Source organism: Paramacrobiotus metropolitanus, unplaced genomic scaffold, assembly GCF_019649055.1.
Source record: "Paramacrobiotus metropolitanus isolate TYO unplaced genomic scaffold, Prichtersi_v1.0 Parri_scaffold0000001, whole genome shotgun sequence".
Lineage (NCBI taxonomy): Eukaryota > Metazoa > Tardigrada > Eutardigrada > Parachela > Macrobiotidae > Paramacrobiotus > Paramacrobiotus metropolitanus.
In genome coordinates this window covers 1,048,162-1,075,400 of record NW_026570221.1, presented here as the reverse complement: position 1 = coordinate 1,075,400, position 27,239 = coordinate 1,048,162, and the positions used below count along the sequence as shown (strand labels likewise).

At 43.1% G+C, this 27,239-nt stretch overlaps 5 protein-coding genes across 5 annotated transcripts; 3 read left to right on the top strand and 2 right to left on the bottom strand.

Annotated features, from left to right (window-relative positions):
* The first annotated feature begins 1,088 nt into the window (after positions 1 to 1,088).
* On the top strand, positions 1,089 to 6,712 carry LOC129587721 (putative carbonic anhydrase 3). Its single transcript, XM_055481632.1, has 7 exons — positions 1,089 to 1,665; positions 3,820 to 3,873; positions 4,283 to 4,471; positions 4,815 to 4,963; positions 5,073 to 5,232; positions 5,335 to 5,492; positions 5,986 to 6,712. Exons 1-7 carry the CDS (start codon positions 1,608 to 1,610, stop codon positions 6,211 to 6,213), a joined length of 996 nt encoding a protein of 331 aa, XP_055337607.1. The 5' UTR covers positions 1,089 to 1,607; the 3' UTR covers positions 6,214 to 6,712.
* Positions 6,713 to 8,483: 1,771 nt separating this feature from the next.
* LOC129591163 (soluble guanylate cyclase 88E-like) lies at positions 8,484 to 11,972 on the bottom strand. Its single transcript, XM_055486745.1, has 16 exons — positions 11,742 to 11,972; positions 11,610 to 11,636; positions 11,352 to 11,540; positions 10,787 to 11,009; positions 10,569 to 10,702; positions 10,271 to 10,437; positions 9,866 to 10,090; positions 9,740 to 9,803; positions 9,619 to 9,674; positions 9,483 to 9,553; positions 9,345 to 9,391; positions 9,122 to 9,269; positions 8,993 to 9,055; positions 8,902 to 8,937; positions 8,704 to 8,795; positions 8,484 to 8,623 (listed from the first exon to the last, which is right to left on the bottom strand). Exons 1-16 carry the CDS (start codon positions 11,970 to 11,972, stop codon positions 8,570 to 8,572), a joined length of 1,827 nt encoding a protein of 608 aa, XP_055342720.1. The 3' UTR covers positions 8,484 to 8,569.
* A 1,847-nt stretch (positions 11,973 to 13,819) lies between these two features.
* LOC129602789 (soluble guanylate cyclase 88E-like) lies at positions 13,820 to 18,862 on the bottom strand. Its single transcript, XM_055501942.1, has 17 exons — positions 18,499 to 18,862; positions 18,002 to 18,028; positions 17,740 to 17,928; positions 17,371 to 17,599; positions 17,075 to 17,208; positions 16,610 to 16,776; positions 16,315 to 16,539; positions 16,193 to 16,241; positions 16,076 to 16,131; position 15,945; positions 15,567 to 15,636; positions 15,320 to 15,366; positions 15,060 to 15,207; positions 14,782 to 14,844; positions 14,510 to 14,545; positions 14,321 to 14,412; positions 13,820 to 14,236 (listed from the first exon to the last, which is right to left on the bottom strand). Exons 1-17 carry the CDS (start codon positions 18,727 to 18,729, stop codon positions 14,093 to 14,095), a joined length of 1,908 nt encoding a protein of 635 aa, XP_055357917.1. The 5' UTR covers positions 18,730 to 18,862; the 3' UTR covers positions 13,820 to 14,092.
* A 2,609-nt stretch (positions 18,863 to 21,471) lies between these two features.
* LOC129581246 (cysteinyl leukotriene receptor 1-like) lies at positions 21,472 to 22,606 on the top strand. The gene has a single exon (XM_055472217.1). It carries the CDS (start codon positions 21,493 to 21,495, stop codon positions 22,564 to 22,566), a length of 1,074 nt encoding a protein of 357 aa, XP_055328192.1. The 5' UTR covers positions 21,472 to 21,492; the 3' UTR covers positions 22,567 to 22,606.
* Positions 22,607 to 25,571: 2,965 nt separating this feature from the next.
* LOC129580866 (arp2/3 complex-activating protein rickA-like) lies at positions 25,572 to 27,182 on the top strand. The gene is made up of 4 exons (XM_055471592.1): positions 25,572 to 25,590; positions 25,691 to 25,768; positions 25,832 to 25,929; positions 25,989 to 27,182. Exon 4 carries the CDS (start codon positions 26,070 to 26,072, stop codon positions 27,099 to 27,101), a length of 1,032 nt encoding a protein of 343 aa, XP_055327567.1. The 5' UTR covers positions 25,572 to 25,590; positions 25,691 to 25,768; positions 25,832 to 25,929; positions 25,989 to 26,069; the 3' UTR covers positions 27,102 to 27,182.
* Positions 27,183 to 27,239: the final 57 nt, after the last annotated feature.

The following is a 27,239-nucleotide window of genomic DNA, read 5'->3' as shown; positions in this document are numbered from 1 at the left end:
TGTACAATATACGGTCGCTATTGCTTGAACATCCTTCTGCATTTCCATAGCGCAAGATTTTTGGCCTCGCTGCAGAGCACAGTAGCGTACATGAAAACGTTCGCGGCTATTTTTCCAATCGAGTGGACAGTCACATAACATGTTTTTGTATGCATCATAAATCCATTTAAATCTGTTTATTTTTCCTGAAAATTACATTCGACTACACATGGACAAACCAGAGCGGCACAGCTTGAAAAAAGACTCCCATCCTATAAATATTTGAGCAGATGTCGTTTTCGCACGTGGCTGCAATCTCCGACGTTTATCCAACACATCCACTGCATCCGCTGCAGTTTCGGGCCAGTGTCAACAGAGGAACGCGACCGACTGCAGTGGTTAAGCCTAAGCACTTTTCCAAGTTCAATAAACGACTTACATTTGTCGGTAACCGGAGACGGGGCAAGCCAGTTAGTAGTGGTGCGGTCCAATTGTGCGCAGCTCGCTATACAGTCAGAAAGCAGCAGTGTTATGGATTCTTCTGTTACGCAACGTTAACAGTTGCTCGACTCTTGCAAATCCGCACAATCAACCAGCACCATTGCCGTCAATCGTTTATCTTCGCTTGCCAGCCAACGACCGGCGAAATCCGTACGTGGCATTGCCGCTGCAAAGGTCATGCGTATGTGAATAATACACTCAGCTCTGCGCAAGAAACGAGAATGGAAATCAAAAATTAACAAGTCAAACATTAAACACCCGATATTAATCTGATAAAATTAGCAAAATTACGTTTTTCTAGAAATATGATTCAACCGGAAAAGTGAATCAAACTACGCAGCATGGTGCTGTTCAGTATCCAGCAAATTTTCCACGAAATCGCAGACCACATCTGTTAATGATGCCGATATTTAGCCAATGTCGATATGGATTTCACGGGCGGGATCGAAAAGGAACTCATTCCCAGCAGGAAGCCGGCAGTATTATTGATCGACATGCCGACGGGTGCTTGGATTACGCCGCTGACGTCATCGCATGGGAAGAAGATCCCTCGCGCTGGTGCATATATATATGTATATATGCGTGTATCGTGTAACGCAGCGCGCCAAACGCCGGCAACGTTAATATTCTTTCATTGCTGCGCTGGCTTGCCGTTGGTGTTTCGCCATCTCCGCGCCCGCGCACACAAACACACACACACATCGACGCGTTGTGAACTTGAAAAAGGAAATGCGTTGATTTTTTTTCTCCTCTCTCTCCTTCTCCGGCGTGCGGCTCTCTTTGGTGTATAACGCTTTCGCCTGCTCTCCCTCGATCGCGTTTCTCCTGGTTTGCATTTGCATCTTTTGTCAGTTTTGTCCCAATCTCAATCACGCCACCAAGTACAAAACAACGCCGGAAAATCGCGAGACGGCCGGGAGAAAAAACACCAAATATGGCCAATATGATATACACCCTTCTTGATGATTTATTGCTCAATGCTGTTTCTGCTGCTGCGTCGCACTGCCACTGTCAGGCTGCATACCGCGCATTGGCTGGCTGCTGCCGGATGCATTATTCTTTGTCCATGGTGTTATGAAAGTGTGGGAATACGTTTGTGACGTGGACCGGTGCTGGACACATGTACAATGCAGCGGCGACGACAACTGGCCTGGCAGTTCACCTGCCCAGCGTATCTCTTTACCGGTATGTTGACAACTGTGTGTCGTACATAATTAAAATCTAATGCTCTATTGCGGCCCATTAAATTATATTTACAGCCGTATAGTTACAGCGGGAAGTCGTGTGGTGTTGATCAAATCGCAGGACAATTTACATAAAGGAGTAGCGAATTTTGTGCTACCTGTCAATACCAGGCTCAGAATAGGTGCGCAATCCGCGCCGGAAGTCGAGTAATCCAGCCATAAAAGAGTGCATTAAATTGCACGGTAATGACTACTCGTACTCGAGCGATGTTATTTTTGTAATGCAACATGTGTTCAGAGCGCACCTTTGCAACGCTAGAAATTTTTTACAATATTTCTGCTGACAGAAAGATCACGAAAACGGGACTCATCTTGCGTCAAAGCATACATCGCAGCTAATGTACTTAGTTGAAGTTAGTGATTGATAATAGCTGCGTCAGTCTGAACAATTTCGGTATAGAAATACTGAAAAACAACGAAGTACAACTTGCAGTTATTTGATCAGCTGCTTAGTGTGCTGTGATTGCGGAATTTGTTGTAATTTTCCAACAGATCATATACAATGACTTAGTTTATTTTCTGTTCTGCGTTAAGAAAAGGTATTTTTCGAATACCGTGCATAGAGACTAACAAAAGTTACTGCGTATAGAATCCGAAGGTTCTTTCTTCTGCGCTGTGATCTATAGTAGGCATCAAGTTTCTTACATTCTGAAAATGGAATTCGGTATTTGAACATAAATGATGATCGGTATAAAACGTGGAATAATTTGCAGTCTAATTTCCTGTAGTACAAATGAGGCATAGATTTCCTGCATAACCAGAAACCCGAAAGGTTCCGCAACCCGGAAACGATTTAGCAGCGTAATGTACGAGGCTGTAACACAGAGGACAGCTGCCGTGCAGCATCTTCCTCCCAAGGTTACACAGCTGGTTTATGCTTCCGATCAGAGGGAATTTGTGCGTTAACCCCCCACAGGCAACAGCCAAAAAAAATCAATAATAGCTACTCCAGCACACTGTACACAGCGCGCCACAACTACTTGGGCCTTCAACAGCCGGCCGTACCGCTTCCTACAGAACCGAGGGGAAAAAATCCATAAAATGTGTTCTTGAAAATGCATTATTAAGTTTACCGGCGGTCTTGTATACACATACACAAAGCTGTGCCGGCAGCCGCACGCCCACTGCGCAAGCCAGGCAAACGATTAAAGGAAAAAACAAGGATTAAGCTCCATGGAGTCATTAGGATTAAGTTAGCCGACAAGCAGTGCGGCAACCTGCATTACGGGATTAATCTGTTTTGCACAGAACGATAGCTAGGCGCAGTTCTGGCATTGTGCCTGTCGCATACTGCAAACGACAGGCATATCAGTATTGTGATAAATGCTGTGCGTTGCGTTTATTGCTTTAATCATTACAGTACTGGATGAGTCTTAATCAAGGTGACATACAGTATATCAATCGTAATCAATAATGCATGCCTGTTTAACCAACAGGCCGCACGGAAAAAAGCCTTCGATTTGGGTGAAATGATGAAAAACTTCATTTGCATTGGCAAAAGTTTAAAAGGAGACACAAAATGGGCTTCTTTCGTGCAGTGTATTCATGTAAACGGTTTCATTTAGGCTGTCAGAAGAATTACACGCGGTTTGTAATCTCTGGCACTACTGCACTAACAAACCAGCGCAAAAACGTCTGCGTTGGTTTTCCTCATCGATTTCCAGAGTCAAACAGAATTGGTCAGTTGTGCCAACTTGACACAATCCATTTGTAAACGTTTCGTAATGAATCCCCCTACGTGTGACCTTTGACGTCGTTCAGATATATTTACCTTGTAACCTGCGCTGTGATACATATATCAGTCTGAATAGAAATTCTTTGGCGATGCCAGTAAAAGAGAACTTTCTCTATTTTTCCATTGTCCCCCGAAAACTGCTCGCTCATAGTGCAGAAATAAGTACTCGGGCTCCAGCTCGATCGATATAATGACTATATAGGCGCGGTGCACTTACATAACTCCCCCAGCGCGTATTAGAGAAAGTAACCTTGGACCATCTCTTAGTGTCATAAAAGAATTCCCACACGACTTCCTGCTGTACGATAATGACATTGACAGGGATTGACTGACTGGTTCCTCTCTCTTCTGTGCTTGCAGTTGGACTTTTTGCCGTTGCGCGTGCCACGGAACACTGGGGCTATCACGGAAAAGGTTTGTGAACGAGGGGTTTTTTAGGCGTCAATTTACTTGCCGTTTAGCGGTAGTAAAACGGTTTGGGCGGTGTTGAGGATAATTATGGTGTTTACAAGAGGATTTAGCGAAATGTCGACTAAAACACGACAAATGCTGTCTTTTCCTTAGTTTAACCTTTTCTCATATATAGATGATTAAACTACTGTAGCTGTTTTGCACTCATAGCAAAAAAAGCGTTCCAAAATTTATTAGAGTAGAAATTTGTGAAGCCCATTTTAACATACGTTCCATTAACTTTTTCATTTCTGTATTTGGATATAACAAGCGTTGCATGTACCCGCAAATGAAAACATTTTGTTGCTCCTTACGTATCGGTTTCACAAATCAAGATTAACATTCCAAATTAACTGCATTACCGCTCTTGTAGTGGAGGGAGAGTTTCCTCCGTCTTCATGGGCCAACGAATATCCGGCATGTGGACGTCATCATCAGAGTCCAATTAATTTTGATTCCCTAAAAGTTATCGATGATCCCTCGCTGCAAAGGATCATCTTCGTCGATTACGATGAATTCCCACCCGGGCGGACGTGGAATTTTCAAAATAACGGCCATACCGGTATGTGCCGCAAATTCTGTGTGACATGCGCTGTATGTACAAACTAGTCTAGTTCTTCGCACATGCGTCTACGGTATTCAGTGTACAGTAGCTACTGAAGAAAAGGGCAAATGCTGGATCGGTGGAAAAATTTTACAGTATACGTGCAATCTGATACAGAAACTTTTGCAGAATGATTGATTTATCGCGTATACCTTAGAAATACATACGATTAGTAACGATAAAGGTTGCTCTCCTGATGCGGTTAGCATTTATTTACTCTAGCGTATGTAGAGCAGAAATTCTTTTCCACAATAAAATAAGGCTATTGCGGTCTTGTAAAGGCGGAAATTTCTCTTTACAGTGGCAATCAGTGCAAATTACACCTGCCCACCGCAATTACAAGGCGGAAGCTTAAGGGCAAAATATCAGTTCACGCAATTGCATTTCCACTGGGGAGAAAAAATGAAAGGCTCAGAGCATCACATAGACGGACGACTGTATCCTTTAGAGGTGAGTTACAAAACCCAAGTTCCTGAGATTCTGAGAATATGTTGTTACTTCATCGGCACACGTCAGGACAACGATTTTAAATTAATGTCTTTCATCTGCTGCTCAACAGATGCATATCGTGCACTCACGCCGCAACGAAGCAGCGGATGCTCTAATGCAGGATGAGATTGGGATGGCGGTTATTGGTGTGTTCTTCGAGTATGCAAACACTCCTAACGAGCATCTCAAGCCAATCACCGACGCCTTAAGCCAAATTGCTGCAACGAACGGTAGGAACGCGGCGGCATGGCTGTCTGGTTCGGCACTTGACAGCCGGCTCACTGCGCACTGCTCAACGCTGTGTCGATGATGGAAATGCAATGTCATTACAGAAACGAAATATATCAGGCTTCCCGGGTTCACACTGAAATCCCTCTTGCCGCATAATGCCGATTACTTCCGCTACAACGGTTCATTAACCACGCCTCCCTGTAACCAAATTGTCCAATGGTCAGTCATGCGTGCACCGGTTACAGTTTCCAAAAGTCAGGTGAGACCAGACGAAGGCAACTAACAAAAGTTTAGTTGTCGCGCGCGAGCTATCGAACTCCTTACAAAACCTAAGTTGACAAATAATATCCGTATGGTAGAATTCCCAAAGCAAAACAGGAGATACAAAAATTAAGGGCTCTTTGTACTCACTTTTCTATCCAGTGAAATAAATAGCAAGTTTTTGCACTTTGATACTCGTATATTGTTTATTACATATGTACTCGTAAAATACTCGACATCGTTTTGCTAGCAAAAACGAGGGTCTCTTAAACATACAACTATCGTATTGTACAGAGTAAAAACGAGTTTTTGAAACATTTTGTCTTTAATTGTTTTGTTATTTATCGGGCTCGATGTTTAGAATGATTTTTTATAATACAAGGGACGCAAAAAGACGCATCGCATGCTCAGCATTAGGCATGGAAATTCTACAATTATGACCTTTCCGTTGTATTTGTTTAACGCTTACTATGTGTTTTGACACTGTATAGTTGGATGCATTCCGAAGTCTGCAGCGTTTTCCGGACGACCACCATCCAAACGATATCCCTAAGTATATTGACAAGAACAACCGACCCGTCCAGGAAGTAGGCGACAGGAAGGTGCTACGTTACCGATCCAGCGGCTACACACCATTTGATTCCGGAACAACAAACCAACTATCACCCGTAACTGTGTTCCTCTTGATGACTGTGACCTTTGTGGCCACCTTCTTTTGAACACAGCCCAAAAGCCATGGAGCGACGAGATTCTTCCGAAATGTCGATGTTTATCTTGTGATTCTGACCAAAACAATCAATTATTCTACATGGAAATGAGAGATGTTTATTCGTGCAGATCATGATGAAGATTCTTTCCGTGGGTGTATCTCGACCGACGAGGATATCCAGAAATTAGTTAATTATTTAAAGTTGCCCTCTTGATTTTCTCGTGTGGAAAATGCTCATAGTGAATAATATTTTCTAAGGATTGCCTTAATGAGATTATGAGACTGACTGGCTGACAAAAGTTAACAACCTACAGCATGTGAGAATTGTGTCCCTTGCTCTGAACCGAACGTCTAAAAAGTGAGCCAATCTGATGCGGCATATGACTGTAACGTTAACGGTAGATGTGCGTATGTGATTGTGTTAAATGTAATTAATGAAGATGAAGAATGATGTCTACAACGAAGATGGGCTTCCTGCATAACGATGGCAATAAATTAAACTGCGGTATCTGTACATTAAAGCGGCTACATTGTGCATCAGTTTAACTCGAGTAAAATTCCGTATTAGCGTGGATCTGGTTCGTGGCAGATTTACCACACCTTATAAAGTAGGCAGTTGAGCGGGTGCAAACTGTACAACAACGTTATTATTCTTAAACGTTCACTTGTATGGCACGTACTTACTTCGTAGGATAACGTACCTGGTTGCGCGTAATTAGATAGGCGTTTACGTTCTGCTCGTTTACTCATTATTCAATAAATTTTCTGCTGCTAAAATTAATACTACGTAGTGCTGCTGCTAAAGTACTACAAGTACGCATGAAGAGGTTAATTACTTACTTCGGTACCTTGCAAAGACAAAAAATTGTGCCTCTTTTTGAAACAAGCACTTATTCATAATATTGATAACAGTACTTACTGTGAATTTGTAAGGAAGAGTACGTACAAGTATATACGTTTTTTATTGTGGTAAATAAAATTATTGCGAAGCGGAGAGCTGCATCGTCATGGATACGTTCAAAGGAGCCAGATTAATCAGGTAAGTATCAGAGACATACGGCCACATACTGTAGCTTGTCGGTAAAGAGATTCTGGTTTTATGTTGCCTGTGTTTGAGTACTGTATTTATGGAGCGGGTTGAACGAAATTCTGTTGACTCCCTTTATCAAGAATTAGAAAGTCTCCATTCAACTATTGAAAATTTCCTCGCAACGACCTTGACCCGAAAGACATCTGCAGCCAATCCGGGTGAAGGGGATGCTTGCCGCCCAGAGGATGCGCTTGACAATAATCACAGTCTGAAGCAGATAACTGGCAAGCTTGTCGAAGTTCTGAATTTATTTCTTCACCATGAAAATTCTCATGTGCGACAACTTGATCCAATTCCAGTCCAAATACCCTCAGTACTGCCCTGTCAGGACATCGATCCTAGGAATGAAAATAAGGTTCTCCGAATACTTCCTGTCAAGTGCTCCGAATCAATGGATACTTTCACTGTGGAACCACCCACCAATCATGCCCCTTCAACGCCCATCAAACTCGTCGCGCAAACGCGCAATTCCCCCACGTTTATTGTGGCCGAACGCAGGAAGCTCCGCCAAACTGCGGCGAACCCGGGAAAGCTCCCCGCTATCCGTGCCAAACTGCCACTGGTCGCCGCAAAGGAGACCAAACCCAAGCCCGATGAACGGTTCGAGCAGGCACAAGCGCGTATAAAGGTCTTGGAGGACGAGATTGAGAATCTCCAGCGTCAGGAGCTCCTGCTTCTGGCCTATCCTGATCCGTACGGACCCTGCAAGATCCGGCCGACGGGGGATCCTCGTCGCGATATGCAAATGCAGATTGCGGCGAACCACCTGCGGCGGCAGTTGCTGGAGAAACAAACCGGTCACCTTTCCCGTATTCTATCGCAAAACGATGGGATGGTAGAGGGCGCCACGATGTACAGGAAGAATGCATCCGAAGAGGAAGCGCCATGGTTGCCGTCGATGTTGTCGCATTGTCCGTGCTCGATGAGCTACAGCAAACTGGGTGAGTGCCAATCAACGAAAAACTCCACGAGTTTCCACGTAGAGTGGAAATCCAGAGCGGACAGCGTGAGAGCAAAAGCGTCCAAATCCCAAGGAAAATGTGATAGTCAGAGTAAACTCAAACCCCTCAAATCCGATAAAATCTCACCGGAAAGTGTAACCACTTGTCGAACGAATTCATCAAAACGCACAACAACGAAAGGTTCCATACCAAAGAAGTAGCTTTTTGTTCTGATTTATTGACAGCAGTATAAAACTACATTTTACTGTGGAATTATGGTTTCAGCAATTTTCTTATCAAAATTATAAAGGAAAAGTCGAAACCCACGCGGTTTATCAGATGTGCGTTTTATATGCAATTAACCAAAACACTTTCATGCGGCCTTTTCCCTGCAACAACTTGTCATTAAACCCGTTTTTAACGCACTTACATGCGCAAAAGAATTTGGAAATTGGAATCCATGTCTGACCTTAATTTCAATAGTGCCGCGTTCGTTCAGAACGAATTTCTCTGTCAAATTCAGAAATGTCGCGGTCTGTTGACTACATTGTATCCGAAATGCTGAAAAATAATGAAGCGTGGTCAAGCTAGTTTACTGACTTTATAACCTCGCTGACGTGAGATTGTTTTTTGCGAGTAAGGAATTAGAGTTACGAATATGACTTACGAAGACCGGTAGATTCCATGCGCGATGCGGTGTTTACTGTAAAAGAAACCAAAACGCTAGGTTATCCCACTGTTACCGAGGCTGTACATACCGGTGTCTCCAAAAAGACAAAATCGCGGTAATTGGAATCCAAGAATACCGGCCATAACCGGTCCTACCAACAAGACTTTATTGTAAAATACCGAGATCTTGAACTGTTAATGAGTCAAACAACACTGACCAGTGTTTATTCCAATTCGGATCTTCAATCGCGTATCGTGTAGACGCAGAAAATCCATTTTGTCCACTAGTTTCATGACCTCGACACAGAGTGCGGCTGCTTCGGAAGCATGCTGACAGGGTTTCATTGCTGGAATCCCGCTGGCAATCTACGTATAAAGCCCAGCGTTGTAGAAACGCCACCCAGAATTGTGGCTGTAATGTAAAGGTGGTCTGCATCTCACCAAATATTCTTCTCCACGGTTTTCCACTTTGACAACACGATACTTATCTGTGGGGGCGCAAAAGGTAAGTCAAGCACAGTTCGGTCGCAATGGAAAGGGCTGTTTACATCATCATTTATGAATTGAATACATCTGTACCGGATAAAGAGTCAATTGCCATCCAACACTGACTGACAATTTTCATCAGGTCCGTTGCAGCAACGCTTGAACTATACAGTGTACCGTAATGAAAGTAGCGTACGGTTGTGGAAGACAGTAAACGATAAATGCGTACCAAAATCTCCCGAAATCATACAGCCGGATAAAGGTCACGGTTACCGATTCGAAGAACTGCGAACAAAATGTACAGCATATAGTTCACCTAGTCTTTTTGAGCGGCGGTCTGTGATTTTCACCTCACAGTAGTGGTATCCTGGCGTTCCACTCATCTGGCTGGATTGCAATTTTTGCAGGACATAACTGTCAGAAAGCCGATTACAGTAATCATGTTGATAATATTAAGTAAAATGCATAAGCCTTACTTTGGAACTAAGGATCCCAGCAACATATCACCCCGTTTCTTCCATTCATCCAGCTTTGTTAGTGATTCCTCGAGTTGGCGGCTTTTTTCCGATTCCGTCTGAAAATGCTGGAAAACCTGCTTATGCGAATGCCAGCCACAGGCGGCCAGATCGGCGGAGCCGCTATGCAATGGTAAATCGCTGAGGAAGAATCCTATACGCTCCAAATCCGACAGATCCCCTACCCTGCAGTCATTAAAAATAATTATTATTGTCAACTTCCTCAAAACTGCGCGACTATTGTGCCCAAGTCTATTGCAAAATATCTTTTCGCTAACAATTATTGTAAAAGGCGCGACAAGCAAGACAAAAATAGCTGCTGCATAGACAGTAGTAGCACAGAGAAAGTAAAGCAAATTCGCTAACGTTGGAGTCGAGCTCATGAACAGAATACTGTTCCTCGATGTCTGCTTAAATTGTCCCTTGAGCAATAATTTCTGCTTTGTCATAACCCTTTCACGCGTTTTAGGATTCTCCAGCATGATGTACAGAAGAGATTCCATTTCAATAGGTACGTCTTGCAGATGCAGAATCTATAAAAAAGTTATTGCGTAAGTCGCTTTTTGCAAGCCAATCAGATTATGTTGCTAACAATTTTTTCTTGAGAAATTGCTAATTTGCTTAAGTAAATATTATGCTAGAAATTATAGCCATAGGCCCATACCATATCAAAAGAAAGGTCAAAGCATGGTTGGGTTGGTCGGAAAATGTCAGCCAGTGTTTTACCCTCGATTGTGTCTTTGAACAGGCGACTCAGTTTTTCTCCGCATTGCGCAACCACCAACGCGTGATTCAAATCTGCTTTTAATCCACAAATACAGCAATCATGGTACTCGTAGTAGAACAATAACAACACAGGTGGCGATTTCTCACGCAACTTACAGATACTATATGGCAGTATATTAAAGAGGGTCTTAGTGGTAATTTGTGCAAAGCGCCGGCAAAGTCCAATCTGCGAGATAGAGGGTGCCTCCACGTAGCCGGTGTTGTTAAAATCCAGCCGAAGCACCGTTAGAAATGTTTCACGGTGCGGCACTTCCTCTTCGTGCAGAACTCGAACGTTACCCAGGCGTTTGTTGAAGAATCGCAGAGCCAGTTCTTTCAGCTAAAAATTAATTACGCTCAGTACATGTTTGTGAGCAAGAGACGGTTCATAATACGCTAGAATTTTGTGTGGTTCATTTCTGGGATCCTGTCCTGACCCGTGTGGGTGTAGCCGTGTAAGCGATCCAAACGGACATTGTCACACAATGTCTTACATTACGTTAATAACTTCCTATTTGTCAAATGTAGTCCAAACCGTGCACAGGGCGTACAAAAGCAGATAAATCATTTAAAATTCTCATTTTCCAATATGACGCCTGTATTATTTGATTGGCACACACAATGGAACAATTTTCGAGAAAATTAACTGCTTTATACGGTCCATACTTAATTTAACCCTTACTAGTCCGGTGACGTACGGCGCGTAACCTTTCCGACAGGATTCATAGTGTAACACCATTCCATAACTATCTTCGGCCGTGATAATAAACGATGGATGGATCATGCGCGGATAACTGTAGCGCATACAGTGATGGATGTGATTAATATTCTTCATTACATCCCGAAAATTCTTTCCGGATACTCGCAGAATCTACATATTTCCAGGAAACACCAGATGTGGTAAATGTTCACGTAGGCATTTTACACCATAATTTCTAACCTTGTCGTGTCCATACGTGTGACAGTACTGTAAAAGAAATTTAGATCAAACAGTTTCACAAAAAATGAACCTTTACCAGCAACTACGTAACAGTACAGATGAACGAACGTTAATTATTTCGCAACCACAAACCTGCACAAAAAGCTGGCCAAAGAGTTCGAGATAATCTTTAGCGCTTTGCCAGTCTCCGATGACCGCCGCTGCCCCTTCCGTAAGTTGTTCCATGTAAGCATCTGGATAGATGTCGTGTGTATTGAATATCGTCACCGGAATGCCCGCTTTATGGATTATTTTCTTAAAAATGATTTCTCCATACGTCTCTTGCAGATACGCAGCGATCGACTGCAGTAACAAACCGTACATTATGATAAAAGGTGTAAAAGGTATAAAAGCACCAAGCCAGAAAATTTCATAAGGTAACCAGGTTAAGACAAGTTCCTGGATGTTACGGGGGCCCTGGATGTCACAGTTATTAAAAACGTATAATTAACTCCAGTGTCGAGAATATATCCTTGTTATACCGATGCCGGTGAGCTTGCGATACGCTCCAGAACTTCCAGTTGTTATTGCTTAAATGCCCGCAGGCTTTCGCAGTTATGGAGATACTCAATTAAGATGAACCGCTGGAGTACTGTGCAAGATGGATGGCCGATCATGGTTACGGTAATCGTACATGTACCAGACCAACGGGATGCCGGAGGAGCATTGTCCTTCCTGTGATCCCTCTGCTGCTCGACCTATACCACTGACGATTAACCGGCATGCTAACAACAGATAGATTTACTATGCTGGTGCCTCACAGTGGCTCACACATAGTGGGCGTTCCAAATCGTTATGGATGTGGGCGACTTCCTTCACTAACCTGCAGCTCTTTGTAAGATGCACCATGCTTTCGGTTACGGGGTTTACTAGAATAGTGTTTTAAAGCTAAATAAAGTTAATAAAACACCAGAAAGGAAAAACGTTTTAATGGTTAGTAAGGTAAAAACATTTTATTGGTTAATTGTGTATCTGCACTTTTTGACTGGCTTCAAGATAAAACCAGATAAAAATATTCCGTCCGTCCAAAGCATTAGATGGATGGTTAAGACGGATCTATACAGATACGTAGAGAAGCTCAAGTAGGACACTAATCTTCTTTTACAAAATTCGAAGTAGACAGATCAACGCTACATTTCATTCGCCATTTTAGTTCCGGTGCCGGAAAACTCTTTGTTCTGGCTTTTGTGAGATGGACAGGATCCAGCAATTTGCTTTTAAGGCAATCAATGTGCCCATCTACTATGCAGCTGCAAAGGTACCGTGGAGCGAGGGTTGATTTTAAAGTTTTTGTGACTATCATGTTCTCCTTAGCATTGTCCATTTAGGTGAACTGATTATTGGTGCTATAAGTGAAGTAAGTGAGTGAGGTGAAGTGGTTATTGTGCTCTAATTAGCCTTTAGAGCCTCCTGATGGTTGTTAGCAAAGGTTACAGACTTTGTTCTACCAGAGCCAACCCTGCTGTCCGATACATCAGTGAGCAATCATCATTCTTCATTTTTGCTTTCTTGGAAAGTTGGGAAACATCTGGTTTAAATTTGTCATTTTTGCGGGACAGATGAAGATGAAACTGTTAGGAGTTTCTAGTCATCCAGTCCATCCATTCATCCGTTCGACTACCCTGTAATAACATGCCGAAGAAGCATTTGTTCAGTTATCCACCTTACCGATGACTAAATGGTAGTCAGTGATGGTGAAAGAAACGACCTCGGTTTGTTGTTTAAAGGTCAGGCCTGCGTGTCCTGCGATTCAGAAAAATGAAAAATTACCACTGTGTTGCCGAGAGCATTGGACATTAATTTTGCATACTTGTTCAAACATCGCTGCACCATGAATGCATTACTGATCGGCGCAACTGCAGTCCATAGCAGTACTCACAGACACACTGTACAAGTAATTATGTCTTAAATATTCAGAGTTTCCGACGAAAATTTACCCATATTCCACCAAATCATCCTTGCTCTCCTGACCGTGAAAAACCATGTTATTCCCTGCATATCAGATTTAAGTTTCCTGACTTGTTTATGTGTCGATTGTCCTTTGTTCACCTTTTCCACTACTCTGTACGTACAAAACCTCTTGGTTTTATGTATGCTGTACATGCGGCAAAAAATGTAAAGTGTAAGAGAGCAAGTGGTCTTTTACTTTATCGGTGCTTTCCGTTAAATACCTTTGTTTACAAAATTTAGAACCCTTCTAATGGGTATGCGTGCCCTTTGCCGTAACTTGTAATCCAAGTTTTTTAACAACAATCAGAGCTCAGTAAAGTCTAACCAATGGTAAGATATACTGCTGTGATTGGGTAGCTTAATCTTCTCATCGTCCCAGCGTTAGGCAACATCCAAATACTCCTAGTAAGAAATCGCAACACGCAGATTTTGTGTCGTGTTAAAACCGCCTAAAAAAGGGCGAGCAGGTAGGCAGGCCTTCAGCAAACCGGCCTTTAAGATGCCGGTGACGGAGGACCGGGCTCAATCAGATAAGAAGTGCTTGTAGTCAACGAAAGCAGTGCATGGTCTTCGATTTCAATACCAAAATCCGATCCGTGTTTACTCACAAGCCAGTAGACCATCATTTCACCTTTTCCCTGTATATCAAACGCCAGATTAGCACTAACTATAAATTATTATTTGTATAAAAGTATTACTAATAAAAGCGCATGGGTAGTTACTTTGATTTTCATAATTCCACGCTTTTTCATCTCAAAATCACCGGTTGTGACCAGAATGTTTCTTGTTGTCTCGCTACACTGAATCCGGAAAGCTGCACAAATTGACACTATTTTCATTAGGAAGAACAGACTTGTTGGATGCGATCATACGATTGGTATAAAGTTAATTAATCAGCAGAGGTGCCTTACGCATGCCGGAAGATTCCATTCTGGATGCTGTGTTTACTGCAATGAGGAACAAATTAAACGGTAATGTTCATGCGGAACTGATCTAGCACAGCAAACCCGGAAAGCTGATGTAACACGCGGCCCTTACCATGAATTTAATTTTCAAGCTGCTGTAGTATTGGCTAAGTAATATTAATTATTACTAACAGTGCGGCAACAACGGCTGATCTCACAGCATTGTCTAAAGGTTACACTATAGCAGTATTTTGTGCTGCGTATCTTTGTCATCTTACCGGTGTCCCCGAATATGCAGAATCGAGGCAAATGCAGTCCAACAACACCCCCCACAACCGGCCCTAAAAACAGTGATCTTCAAGCATCACAAAATTAATGCCGACTACCGTATTCTAGCCTTCTTAGAGTAAGGGCTAAGTCAAAATTACCGCATACAGAACCTTGAATAACTGATGCATAACAATTTTTCTGTCTACAGATAGATGTACACCTTTTTATGAACACAAAAAAATCTTGCTTGCATTACGATCCGCTGCTTTTCAGATGGTACATTTACCGGAATTGATCCCGATTCTGATCTGCAGTTTGCGATCGGGTAGCGGGGCGAAGTCCATGTCCATAACCGTCTGCATGATTTGCAGTGCTAGACTAGCGGTTTCGCTGGCGTGCTGGTTGCCGTTTTTATCTGGAATCCCACTGGCGACCTATTGGACAACCGGACGATGAGTTTATTTGCCGACATCAGCTTGATGAGAAGCGGACAATGAGCTTTGGTTGGCTTGGCTTCACCGCTTCACCGCTCAGAACACTACGTACCATGTACTCTTCGCCTCGATTTTCCACTTTTAACACGTCATAATTATCTACGTAAAGGGTAAAATTGGTTTAAACAGTTACTATTAGAAGTAATGCCATTTACGCTAAAACTCAGATATTCAGTGTTATTATTGGTTTATGTCGATGCACATTGTACAGTAAATAGCAAAAATCATTTACCCTTGCAATATAAACATTAAACATGGAAGTTTGATAATGCTGTACAAACAGTTTGATAATTCTGTACCAGTTAGAGTATCCAGTGCACTCCAGCATTCACTCACGACCTTCACAACTTCTGTTGGGGAATTTTGGAACTGCAATGCATGCGCAGATATATCATACCATAAGCGATATTTTTTGTTTTCAGACATATATGAAATGTGGCGATTCTGATATTAACAGCAAAAACGAACTTTTTGTAGATTGAAAAAATTTACAAGAAACGAGTGTTTGCTATAGAAATCTTTTTTATTATTAATTTTGGCTGAATGACCGAATGCAAAAGGCAAAAATGTGCCGCATAATCACACAACACACATCCCAAATATCGATTTCACATCCTTTTAAATATTTGGGACGTATTCATGTGGTTTAAAAAAAAACAAAAATGTCTGTGCAGGGCACTGCATGCCCATAATTATCGGTTCCACGTTCTTCAGAATAATGATAGGCATTTGCAGATATTTTTGTGCTTCAGTCAAAATGGACCGGGTTAACAGGGTTATGTCCCCAAACTCTTACTGAAGCACTTACCAAACTACGTTGAAGTCAAATAATCGAACAAACATGATGGTGACCTCATCATACGGCTGCAAAACGACTTGCTCCAAATACAAGCACACTGTAGCAAACATTGCACTAGATTCCCACCTCACAAAAATAATGTTCTCCTGTATCCATCATTTTTTCGATTATGTGCCTGAACAAAATAATTTCCCGATCGTCAGTAACCGGCCAACCGTTAATACACCGGGCGGTCTGCAATGCCTTACTTCGGTATCATGGACATCAGCAAAGAATCACCACGCCGCTGCCATTCGTCTAACTTCCTCAGTGAATCTTCCAGCTGTTTGCTTTTTTCTGCTTCTTTTTGAAAATGTCGGAATGTGTTCTGCTGGGAATGCCACCCGCACGCGGCCAAATCCGCGGATCCGCTGTGGAGCGGCAGATCACTCAGATAGAAGCCGATGCGCTCTAAATCGGAAAGGTCATTGAGTCTGAAAAAAGAAACCCCGCCGTGAGGCACGACAACGGTTCAGTAATTTATCGGGTCAATTTGGCGCGTACGTTGGCGTTGAGCTTATGAATAGGACGCGCTGGGTGGCAGTTTGTTTGAATTCTCCCTTGAGCAGTACTCGGTGAGGTGACAGGAATTTCTGTTTGGTGTAAGGATTTTCCACGCATATAGTGGGCACCGATTCCAGTTCGATGACGACATCTTGCAAGTGTAAAATCTACGAAAAGCCGCAAGAATATAGTTATACCTACTTGTGCTATCATATTGTCGCTAACGGCATCGTTAAGCAAATGGTGCTGCGAATATTGTACCTGTATAGACTGTACACAATCATATGAATGCTATTCGTAAACTATTATATCATCCTGCTTGGCGTTTCCGTATAACTGCGTTGCAGGCCAAAATTACAAGTCAGTATAGTACGAGTATTACTCGACAACCATCAACTTAAAAAAAAATTTGTTGAAACTCGTAGTACTTATATGCGTTTTCAGCATTAACTGCTGTTGTCGTACCTCTTCGAATGTCAAATTAAAAGTGGGTTGCGCTGGTCGGAAAAACTCCGCCAACGGTCGGCCGGCAACTTTGTCTTCGAACAACCGTTGCAGCCGGATACTGCACATCTTGACTATCAGCTGTTCGTCCAGAACTGTAACGACATGACATCAGAACCCGTCTACGATCAGGCGTCAAGTGTAACGTGATTAATTTCCCACTGAAAAAAGGGACTGACACGACGCGACGCCACTGTTACGACACCATGTGCACGCGTGCGCCACACCAACGAATGAGACAGTTTAATCCAACTCACAGAGACTATAGGGAAGAATATTGAAAAATGTCTGCGAGTTAAGGCAGGGGAACCGGGGTGTAAACTGGCGATTGTAACCGGATATTGAGCCTGCATATCCGGTATTGGGGAAATCCAGACGTAATACTGACAGATAGGATCCACGCTGTGACAGCTCGCGCTCTTCCATCACGCTGACATTGAAGTAGGGCTTATTGAAGAATTTGCTGTTAGTGGCTAATTCTTTCAACTGTCCAAGATAAAGAAAAGCAAGTCACGTGCCCCGGGCCATGTGTCAAATTGTACATGTAGTGACACTGGGAAAATGTCGTCATGTTGATAATTCTGCAGTTATGCAAGGCAGCGGAATGCAATATTTCCTTTGGTTACCTGACCGGTGACATAGGGAGCGAAGCCTTGCCGCACCGATTCATAATGCAGCACCATACCGGATACATCCTCAGCGACAACCACGAAGGATGGATGGATCATGCGGGGATAACTGTAGCGCATGCAGTGATGGAGGTGGTTCATGTTGCGAATTAAATCACGAAAATGCCGGCCCGACACGCGAAGAATCTGCATTACATACAATATTTCATAAAATAATCTTTTTAATATCTTTGTACTTTGCAAACAGTGTATTACGTACCCTGTCGTGTCCATATGTATGGCAATACTGCAATAGCATTAAATTAATTAAACTTATTTTGCTAACACTCATTAGCTAATTACATAAGTATGCTGTAAGTTGTATACTGTATATAACTGATATCTTCAAAATTCCAAAGAAATAAATAAACTTTACAAGCAACCTAACTACTCGCATAATTCAAAATCTAATGGTTAAGCAAAATCTTTTAGAACGCTTGGCAGCCAGACATTCTTGATCAGCGATGCGTAACCGTCACCTAATGAATCCCATGACGAACGACAATGCCGACAACACTGCACTGTCAGCAAATTAACCCGCAGACGTCTTCCATGGTAATTGTAATTACTTTTTTCTTATCAATAAAATCAGCCGATCAATCTATCAGCGAATCAATAGTACAATGCTAATACGATTAACCTGCTTTTACATCTTTCATTGCGGCCATAAACCGGCGTAATTATGCAGTTATAACGCGCAACCCAGATATCACATACCAAGACGAACATCCTCCCGAAAATCTCCAAATAAAACGCCGGTTCTTTGTCCTCCTCCAGCACCCGGGCGGCGGTCTGTACCAGCGCCTTTACATACTTATCCGGGTAGACTTCGTGCGTGTTGAAAACCGTCACCGGAATGCCGGCACATTCGATGACCTCTTGATACAGCAGATCGCCATAGGTCTGCTGCAGATAGGCCGCCATAGACTGGATGACCATGCCGTACATTTTGGGCGACAGCTGTTGAAATAATCAAGTAGTCGGTGGGATCAGGCATTTACACGCAGAACACACAACACTACACAGTACACACTACCAATTTTCTGGCTGCCTGTCGCTGTTATATTATTACATGCTCAAGTTCGCGATCCCCGTCATTTGTTGTTTGATGTGAAGAAAATGAAGTTAAGCGTGGCCGGATGTGATAGCCTGATGAATGGCTCCGCGTCGCCGGGGTATATATTGTATGCAACGGCTAACACGTACGCTCTAATTGAATGCGCCACTGTTGTAACAGTAGCTAATGGCAGTCAAGCAGGCTTGCTGCTGATCTTTTGTAAGCGTATATATCTTGAGCGTACGTTTGATTGGCCGGCGTAGCGCGCTCCAGTTGGGACAAATCTCCGTCTCCGCAGTGGAAATAAGGGACTTTTGCAACAGTACCATTTTCTTAATGATACAACGGCACCCAGCAATATCTCTTGTTAAAACCACTGCAGATGAAGTGGTGCTATTTTTTTTACTGCATTTAATGGAAGTGCGCTGGAGATTTAATAAAGAAATTAGCGCTCCACTTGCAGCGTACAACGAGATGAGCCTCGCGACGCTAGTGGCGGAGCCAGTCATTTTCTGGATCGATAGGTTTTGTAATAATGCAGTCAGGCGAGGGTGTACTGCGCCCTGCAGATAAGGAAGTGAAATGGGGCTACCGGCAACGTCAGTGTCAATTGGTGTTTTGCACGACTGGGGTATTGTTGCTAATCTATTGGGTCATAGGGGAGTTTTTCTTTGTAATCATCCAAATAGTTTTCCACATAGCGCGAGTCAGTGTAATCAACCCCACACTAATACTTTCTTCCCTGATGTATCCCATAATTGGCGGTGGACTTTTTGCACGGTAGGCATTGCAATTCTTTATGAATGGGACAACAGGGTATATGCTGCTTGCTTCAAGGTTTCAAGGATACGCCAAAGCGTGGAACGGCAGTGGAGTCAATAAGCCATTTTCAGTGCATATTAATCAGAAATGTCCAGCTCGGTTGCGGGCTATACAATTATACTACGCTTTCGAAGCACCAAATGAACCATATAGCAGATTTCACTTAAACGACAAAACGGTTCTTATTTACATACGTACGACGGTACGAGTATAAATACCTTGTTTTCTACATACTGTGAAACGAAATGGGTTGAAAAAAGGAATTTACTACTTAGGATCGTTTTATGTCGAATAAACGGTTGGCTAAAATAAGGGAATTAGTGACGATAGCGTTATTAGGCGACGTATTTACGACTTACGAATACGCATATTCAAGAGATTACGCATCTTTCAACATCAGTAAGTGTTTTGCATTTTTGTAGTTTTACCTGACAATCAGCTACCGTAAAATTGGCTGTTTTTACTTACCGCACTTAGTCTATAATGATATTACGTGATCCACCGTGCATTTTCTAGCTGTGAATTTAGTTACCCTGTGAAAACATACATGTATAAGCCCGATAAGTTTGGACTGTTTGGTTGTAAATTTGTTAAGGGAAGTGACCTGATACATATTATATGATATCAAATTGGTGTGCATGCGCGGGAAAGCAACATGCAAGAACTATGTCACAGCTTTGGGGGTCTGTGTGCCGAATCCAAATCATGAAAAATAGCGACTGTATTAAGACAAATTATCATTTGCTTATGAAATACCGCTTACAATTGTAATTAAATACCGACGCGAAACGCCCATCTGAATCATGGTCATGAAGTGTTACGCTTTATCTGCATCACAGTGTACGACCTTTCATATCGTCGAACGCGCAATCAGCAATGTGCCCACGCATGCTTAGTGCGATGACTTCTACAACAAGGCTTAGAAAGAGCACATAATCCAATGTCGACGATAATTGCCGATTAGGATTTCCGAGCCCGCTTACCGTTCAGCTTCGACCAATTCTATTATAAGATCAACGCATTTCCCATCCCGGAATAGCTACATAAATTTACATTGTTCATTTTTCCGAAAATTTTGTCGATTCGTCCGTTTCGAAGAGCGATATCCTTTGGTCGCACAAAGCATAATACTAGTTATGCTGAGCAAGCTATGGACACAAGCACAGCGTATGGTCCTTTCAGACGCAGAAATGGAAACGAGTCTATAAATGCCGATAAATACTTTGCAAACAGCAGATCCGTTTTTCACTAGGATCGGTCCCTTATTACGTACAGCGTATTCCTATGGTTCCGTGCGGCAACGATATAAAGCCATCGCGTAACCCAAATGCCGGCCTCTCGTACAGATCTTTGCCGCGTCAAAACTGTGCATGCTTTACTGTTTTGTGGATATATAGTTCAGATAAAGGTTATTTATTCCAACTGTGCACGGAATACAGAGAAATTGTGACATATACGCTGATAATACGCAGGACACCGCACGCGATTTAGTATCATTCACGGATTTAACTGTCTCAGACTCTCAGACCGTCATCTGATTAGTCATCACCTCAATGACCAACTTCCTGTATCGGTTGATGTCAAGCTTTTATCCTGATTGCGGAAGTCTTTTTTTGCCTATTTGTCTTGAACTATATATGCATTTTTTATCCGAAATTCTTGAACTATCCAGAGGCGGACGTATTGCTGTTTAACGGTTTGGCGCACGGTCAGTTAGCGGAAAACTATACTTACCATTGTCGGCATCGATGGCTACCGTAACAGCCGTAGGTACTCCCGACGGGTCACAGTGGTTAGTAACCAACCAATCATCGGCTTTCGGTGATGGGACAATGGTTCTCGCCCCATTCTCGAGTCCGGCATGGTGCTACGCTTCCGTCGCCGCTTTAGCATCCAGTCTGATTTCCGTGCCGTTAAACGGATTCGTCCTGCTATCGTTTCTACGTGACCGCCACCTCCAGACACCGTTTGGCGTGTATATAATCATCCTGATGATAAGCAACTTAGCCTGGGTCATCTTTAAACAGACACTGGATATCATCAATAACCTTTACTTTTACTATTGGTGGCTGGGTGAACCGTTGTGTAAGATGTACAAATACGGAACTTACGTTTATTCCGGCGTGATTTTATACCTGCACGTGCTGATAACGGCCAACCGCATCTGGGCCATAACCTTCCCGGTCGCGTACCGCAATTATCACTCCAAACAAACGGCCGCGATACTCTGTCTGGCCGTTGTCGTATTCGTCAACGTCGTAGCGCTACCGGCCTACATCGTGGATTTGTCGTATTACGCGTTGCCGGCTACGATTGGTTGCTATATCGATATAATCTCCGTGTGGGGGTGGCTGTTTCTGGCACAGGTTGTCGTGTACGATCTGCCGGTGATATTCGTGGCGGCGGCCTACCCTTGGCTGTTGATACAGTATAAAACCCAACGGCGCACCGATCTCCATCGTTTGGAAACCCTGGCCAAGGGACCCACAGGAACCACCAAACGGATGCTCAAAATCGAGGCGGCCGGATCCAGTGGGTATGCGTCGGATTCGCGAGAAGCTCCGCCCCCGCCGCCCGGTGAAAAGTTCAAGGGTCCAGCGACAGTGCGACTGCCGGCGAGCGAAGGTGCGACAAAGCCGCGGCGGCGGCGTGTGTCGTCACGGGCGTTTCTGGTCATCAGCTTCCTGACGGCTAGCATTATCGTATGCTGGGGTCCGACGCAAGTTTACACGACTATTATGATGTTTACACTGCAGGAAAACAAGACGGCCGACGAAGTGTGCTTTGTTCTGTATGTGGTACAATCGGTTGTTGATCCCATTGCCTTTATTTTCGTTTTAAGAGATTTGAGGCAATCGGTGCACGACCGGTTGAGACGGTGGGCACGGGTGTTTCGATGTGTGTAGTACTCGTAACAGCAAAAAAAAAACTAAATTAATTAGGAAAGTGCACTCGCTTCTGGCGGGCACTGCATGACCGAAGCGTCGCAGAAATAAGTACTGCAGCGGGGTCACCAGTTTATAGACCACTTTCAGCTCCGGCCGCTGCTTTTGCCCATCCGGCCGCTGCTTTTGCCTGATGGGCAAAAGCAGCGGCCTGCCTTGTAGACCGAGCAATGTGTATAAAATGTAAATTTGCGAACACTCTGTGGTTTAACTTGTAACCGCTAAAGTACATAATAACTTTGTTGGGTAACTCCTGGTGACAGCAAATATACAATTTTAGCGTTAAAAAATTTCACTCCAAAATTAGCATGAGACATTAGGTACCGGTTTTAGAAATGGCTGTTCTTGATCAAATCAAATTATAAAGCTTAAAAATTACATGTAGTCCCATGCTACCAAGGACTCAATCTGCTTCCTCGATTACGTTAATGCAAAGACATTTCTAAAAATATTAAAACAATTATTCGACTAATAATGTTGAATTTGTTGACTAATAATGTTGAAAAATGCATCAAGCATGCTAAAATTAGCAGGAGACACTGGGCACCGATCCGATCAAAGTCTGTACAACTACAGTCTGTATATTAGAAGATATAGCGCTAGTTTACGGTCAACTCGGTTTCGGTCCGGTTCGGCTCGGTTTCGGTCCGGTTTTCAGTCGAACCGGTTTGGAGCCGGTTTGAACCGGTTGTTCCCCTTTCTTTGGTTTATTTTTCCCCACCCTCTTTTTTCTATGAACATGAATAAACATGCATGATACAGACAGTAAAACTAACAGAAGAAAGCCCAGCACTTATGAAAAATGACACCCCGACAAATCGGACACATCAGCAGCCTGCTTGAACATTTCGCACAGCAAACTAAATGACCGCATGGTCTGAACATGATTTCCGAATCACTTTCATAGCATACTTTACAGCGTAATTTCTCTTTGGGGTCTTCGGAAGTTGTAGGTGCTGCAGCTTTTCGCGTTAGTCCACAACATGTTGTTTCGGCTTCTTGGCGTTTTTACGAACATCGATGATGAATGCTGAGCCCTTTGTTTGTACAAGATACGGACATTTCGGGTAAGTCCAAGCGTGCTCTTCCCACGGAACATCATCTTTGTCCCAAGCATAAAGTGCACCACCACAGTGAAAGCAGCGTACACAGTCATCCCGGCCTTCATAATAAAAGCCGGCTGCAGCCATATCCCTGGGATGCTGGTGTTTGTTAACAGGCCATTCAGCATAAGTAGCAAAGCGTGTCTTGTAGTCTTTCATTGCCGGTGAGTGCGGAATGTGTTTTCTTGATTCGGAACCCTCCTTAGCCCTAACACAGTCTGGACGTGCTAAACGGTGTCGGTAGTATGGTTTATACCGTGAGTTCACCCAGTCACCCATAATAAGGCCACAGTATGCGCATTGGATTTCGTCATGCTGCCCTTGATAAAGGCAAGGGACTGATCCGCCCAGTTTTCAAAACTCTCGAAGCGATTGCTCATCTGTGTCATATCCATTTTGGCTACCAACTGAACAACCGAACTGAAATGCTAGGGTTTATATAGTATCTATCAGGCGTGACAACTCAAGGCAAAACCCCTAGTACAGTGCGCTCGCCAGCTATTGGTTCATCACCGTTTAGCCCAACCCCTAGTTATACTGTAAGATTATCGTATGGGTCGGATTCGTTGTCTCCAAGTACAGCATTACTTGGAGTATTAGACTTGAACTATTGGTCACTGTCTTGTGTCTTTGTGGTAGAGGTTTAGCCTGGAACTAATGTTGTGGTATGTTGTACTACTGTTGTACTAATGTTGTACTAGCCAACTGTGTTATGTTGTAGTGGGTGGCGATTTGTATTAAACTACGTTAAACAGAGTGTGTGGTGCCATGTATTAAACTATGCTGACTAGCTTGTTTATAAGCACGAAGAAGCTCTGTCTAGCTTAGTCATTAAATCAAGTTTTTAGTCTATCTGTATTGGTATAATTGTAACAATGATAGGTCCGGCTGTAGAGGTTAACATACTATTACATTTTGTACCCATTCATTAAGTAAAAGAATGTCACAATTAGCTCCGGTTAGCTTTCCACGAATACGGAACTATCGTATTGTTTTATGAGATGAGTGGCATCGTTCTTTGAATATTAAATGCTTTCAATCCGGGTTCAACGTGTTTGTAGTCTGGAGTTTATTGTATATCAAATTATACACTAGCGGTCTATGGGTCAATAAAACAAAAGCCTTTTATGAACATAGATTTCATTAGTATCCGGGTTAATAAGATAGCTAGTGACGTAACACAGTGGTCCGAGCGAAGAGACCAGCGCCCTCTCGGTGTGTGCGCGTGAAGCCGATGCCCAATTTCAAGTCTGTGTATTTTAGATGGTTGTTGTATCAGTATGGATGTATTAGTTTAAGCCCGCCCACATGAGTTCTCTCTGATATTAGCGCGTTTCAGTCACTCATTGTTTTAGGAACGGTTTTTACTGGTTGATTCCAAACTGAAGTACGACCCCAAAGGTTTCTCTCTGATATTAGCGCGTTTCAGTCACTCATTGTTTTAGGAACGATTTTTACTGGTTGATTGGAAACTGCAGTACGCCCACGTAGGTTTCTCTCTGATATTAGCACGTTCCAGTTACTTTCGGTAATACAAGTAATGGTGGTATTGTTCAGTGAAACGTTACGGTTGGTTACTAGTCTAAACGTCAATTTTTAGTCTGGTCAACAGAGTTCAGTTAACGGGTGGCGTAGTACAAGTAATTAAAACAATAGTTAATACGTTGTTTTAAATTTTGAGGTTTGAAACCTACACTTTTTTGAGTATAAAACCTCAGCGGCCAAGCAAATTTTTTCATTCCAAAGTTTTTTAATCCTATCCACTTACCTTGGAATACCTGCCTGGATCCCCTCATATTTTCAGTTAGTTCAGTTTATCTTTTGCTCCATGGCTCCTTCAAGTATCTTGCGGATTATCAGGAGTGGTGCCGCCAGCAATGTGGTAAGTCTTATCCATTTTTTTTAAAAATCTTTATAATTTTTTAATTTTTTTATTATCGAAATTATCTAATAGTATTGTTCTAAGAGAAAAATATTTGTAGCTATAATCAAGGGGTTGAAAACCCAGTGGGATGGTTTTTCGGAGCAAGAGCAACGGGAGTGTGCCCAGTATAATATCGGTACGTTTTCGTTATTATTTGTTAAAAGGTTTGAACTTTAACAATGAAAATTTAATTTATTAGATCTGTGTGCAAGTGTCAAGAAGTTTGTCGAAAGCTGTAGATGGAGTAAGCCGGGAAAGGAGGTAGACCGTTTGCAACATGCGGTCAACCGGTTGGAGGTATATTGATTTTTATTTAATTTCACAAAAATAATGTTACATCTGTATAATGTGTTTAGTGGTCGGTTGCCTTCTTGAGTTGTGACATTGTTCCCGATCCGCGTCGTACCAACTTACAACTGGATACGGTCCCCATCATAATGGCAGGCAGTGTGGAGCGTGACCGAAAGAAGAAAGAGAAGCTGAAGGCCAAGTCTTCATCATCAGTGAAGCCATCCACTTCCAAGGCCAAGCCGAAGAAGAAGAAGCAGAACCCAGCTAAGCGTGTAATCCAATCACCAACACCCTCTCCACCGTCAAGCCGTTCTCCAACCCCGGACTTTGGCGGTTACGATTTCACCCGGCAGCGGGAGCCCACCCCCCAACCATCGCCACATGTCTTCTCTGAGCCAGCTCAGCCTACTCCACCTTTGCCGGCGGCTGTCATCACTGAGCCACCTCAGCCTACTCCACCATTGGCAGTGTCTGTCATCACTGAGCAACCTCAGCCTACTCCACCATTGCCAGCGGCTGTCATCACTGAGCAACCTCAGCCTACTCCACCATTGGCAGTGTCTGTCACTGCTGACCATCCGGCTACTATGCATATGGAGTTTCCTGTTAGCCAGACCGCCATTGTTTCCAAGGGTATTATTACATTCCAGGCAACGTTCGCTGACGGTACGACCATTGAAGACACACTACCTGTCCCTCCCACTATTCCTACTCCACCGTCTTCACACTTCAAGGTGCCTTTGCCTATGAATAACGGAATTCTCATCCCGCAGAAGTTTACTTTCCCGAATACTCAAACCGTGATTACCGTGAAAGACGATCCACTTGGCAGTGCCGAAAATCCTATCATCATTGAAGACAAAGAAGAGCCGCCCGTCATTACTTTGGATGACTCTGACAGTTCGGACGACGAAGGTATGAGAACGCTTTGCTTTGAGTCGGATAATGGGGGTGGAGCGGTCGTTTTGGACGGAGGCCAGGATACCGACATGGAGGACAATGATGAAGACGGCGGTAATGAAATGGACGACGGATTCTTAGGAGACATGGACGAAGATGATTTCGAGCCGCCATTTACGTCTACTCAGTATTCATTGGACAACAATGCAATGGAGGACACAGCTGGTATGACGGCAGTGGAGGGCTGGTTGAACGCATTTGGTTATTACTTAGACTGATGAATTGTTTTCTCTTCTTTATGCTGTTAACTAAGCTAAACCATTTTGCTAATGATGCTTTTATGCAACTTGCGGTTGATGGGTACAATGTTGTTAAGAATATGTTAACAATAACAATATGTCTAACAATAACTTCTT

What these genes read in the sequence shown, in the direction of transcription:
- LOC129587721 (XM_055481632.1), top strand. Translation starts at nt 1,608, where the DNA reads ATGCAGCGGCGACGACAACTGGCCTGGCAGTTCACCTGCCCAGCGTAT. An exon ending in GACGACTGTATCCTTTAGAG is followed by an intron (nt 4,964 to 5,072) that starts GTGAGTTACAAA and finishes GCTGCTCAACAG; the next exon opens with ATGCATATCGTGCACTCACG. An exon ending in TTACAGTTTCCAAAAGTCAG is followed by an intron (nt 5,493 to 5,985) that starts GTGAGACCAGAC and finishes GACACTGTATAG; the next exon opens with TTGGATGCATTCCGAAGTCT.
- LOC129591163 (XM_055486745.1), bottom strand. Translation starts at nt 11,972, where the DNA reads ATGTACGGTTTGTTACTGCAGTCGATCGCTGCGTATCTGCAAGAGACG. An exon ending in CCGAATTGGAATAAACACTG is followed by an intron (nt 9,056 to 9,121) that starts GTCAGTGTTGTT and finishes TCTTGTTGGTAG; the next exon opens with GACCGGTTATGGCCGGTATT. An exon ending in GCGGCACTATTGAAATTAAG is followed by an intron (nt 8,624 to 8,703) that starts GTCAGACATGGA and finishes AAGTTGTTGCAG; the next exon opens with GGAAAAGGCCGCATGAAAGT.
- LOC129602789 (XM_055501942.1), bottom strand. Translation starts at nt 18,729, where the DNA reads ATGTACGGCATGGTCATCCAGTCTATGGCGGCCTATCTGCAGCAGACC. An exon ending in CTCCCTATGTCACCGGTCAG is followed by an intron (nt 17,600 to 17,739) that starts GTAACCAAAGGA and finishes TATCTTGGACAG; the next exon opens with TTGAAAGAATTAGCCACTAA. An exon ending in CTGATGTCCATGATACCGAA is followed by an intron (nt 16,242 to 16,314) that starts GTAAGGCATTGC and finishes TATTTTGTTCAG; the next exon opens with GCACATAATCGAAAAAATGA.
- LOC129581246 (XM_055472217.1), top strand. Translation starts at nt 21,493, where the DNA reads ATGGTTCTCGCCCCATTCTCGAGTCCGGCATGGTGCTACGCTTCCGTC.
- LOC129580866 (XM_055471592.1), top strand. Translation starts at nt 26,070, where the DNA reads ATGGCAGGCAGTGTGGAGCGTGACCGAAAGAAGAAAGAGAAGCTGAAG.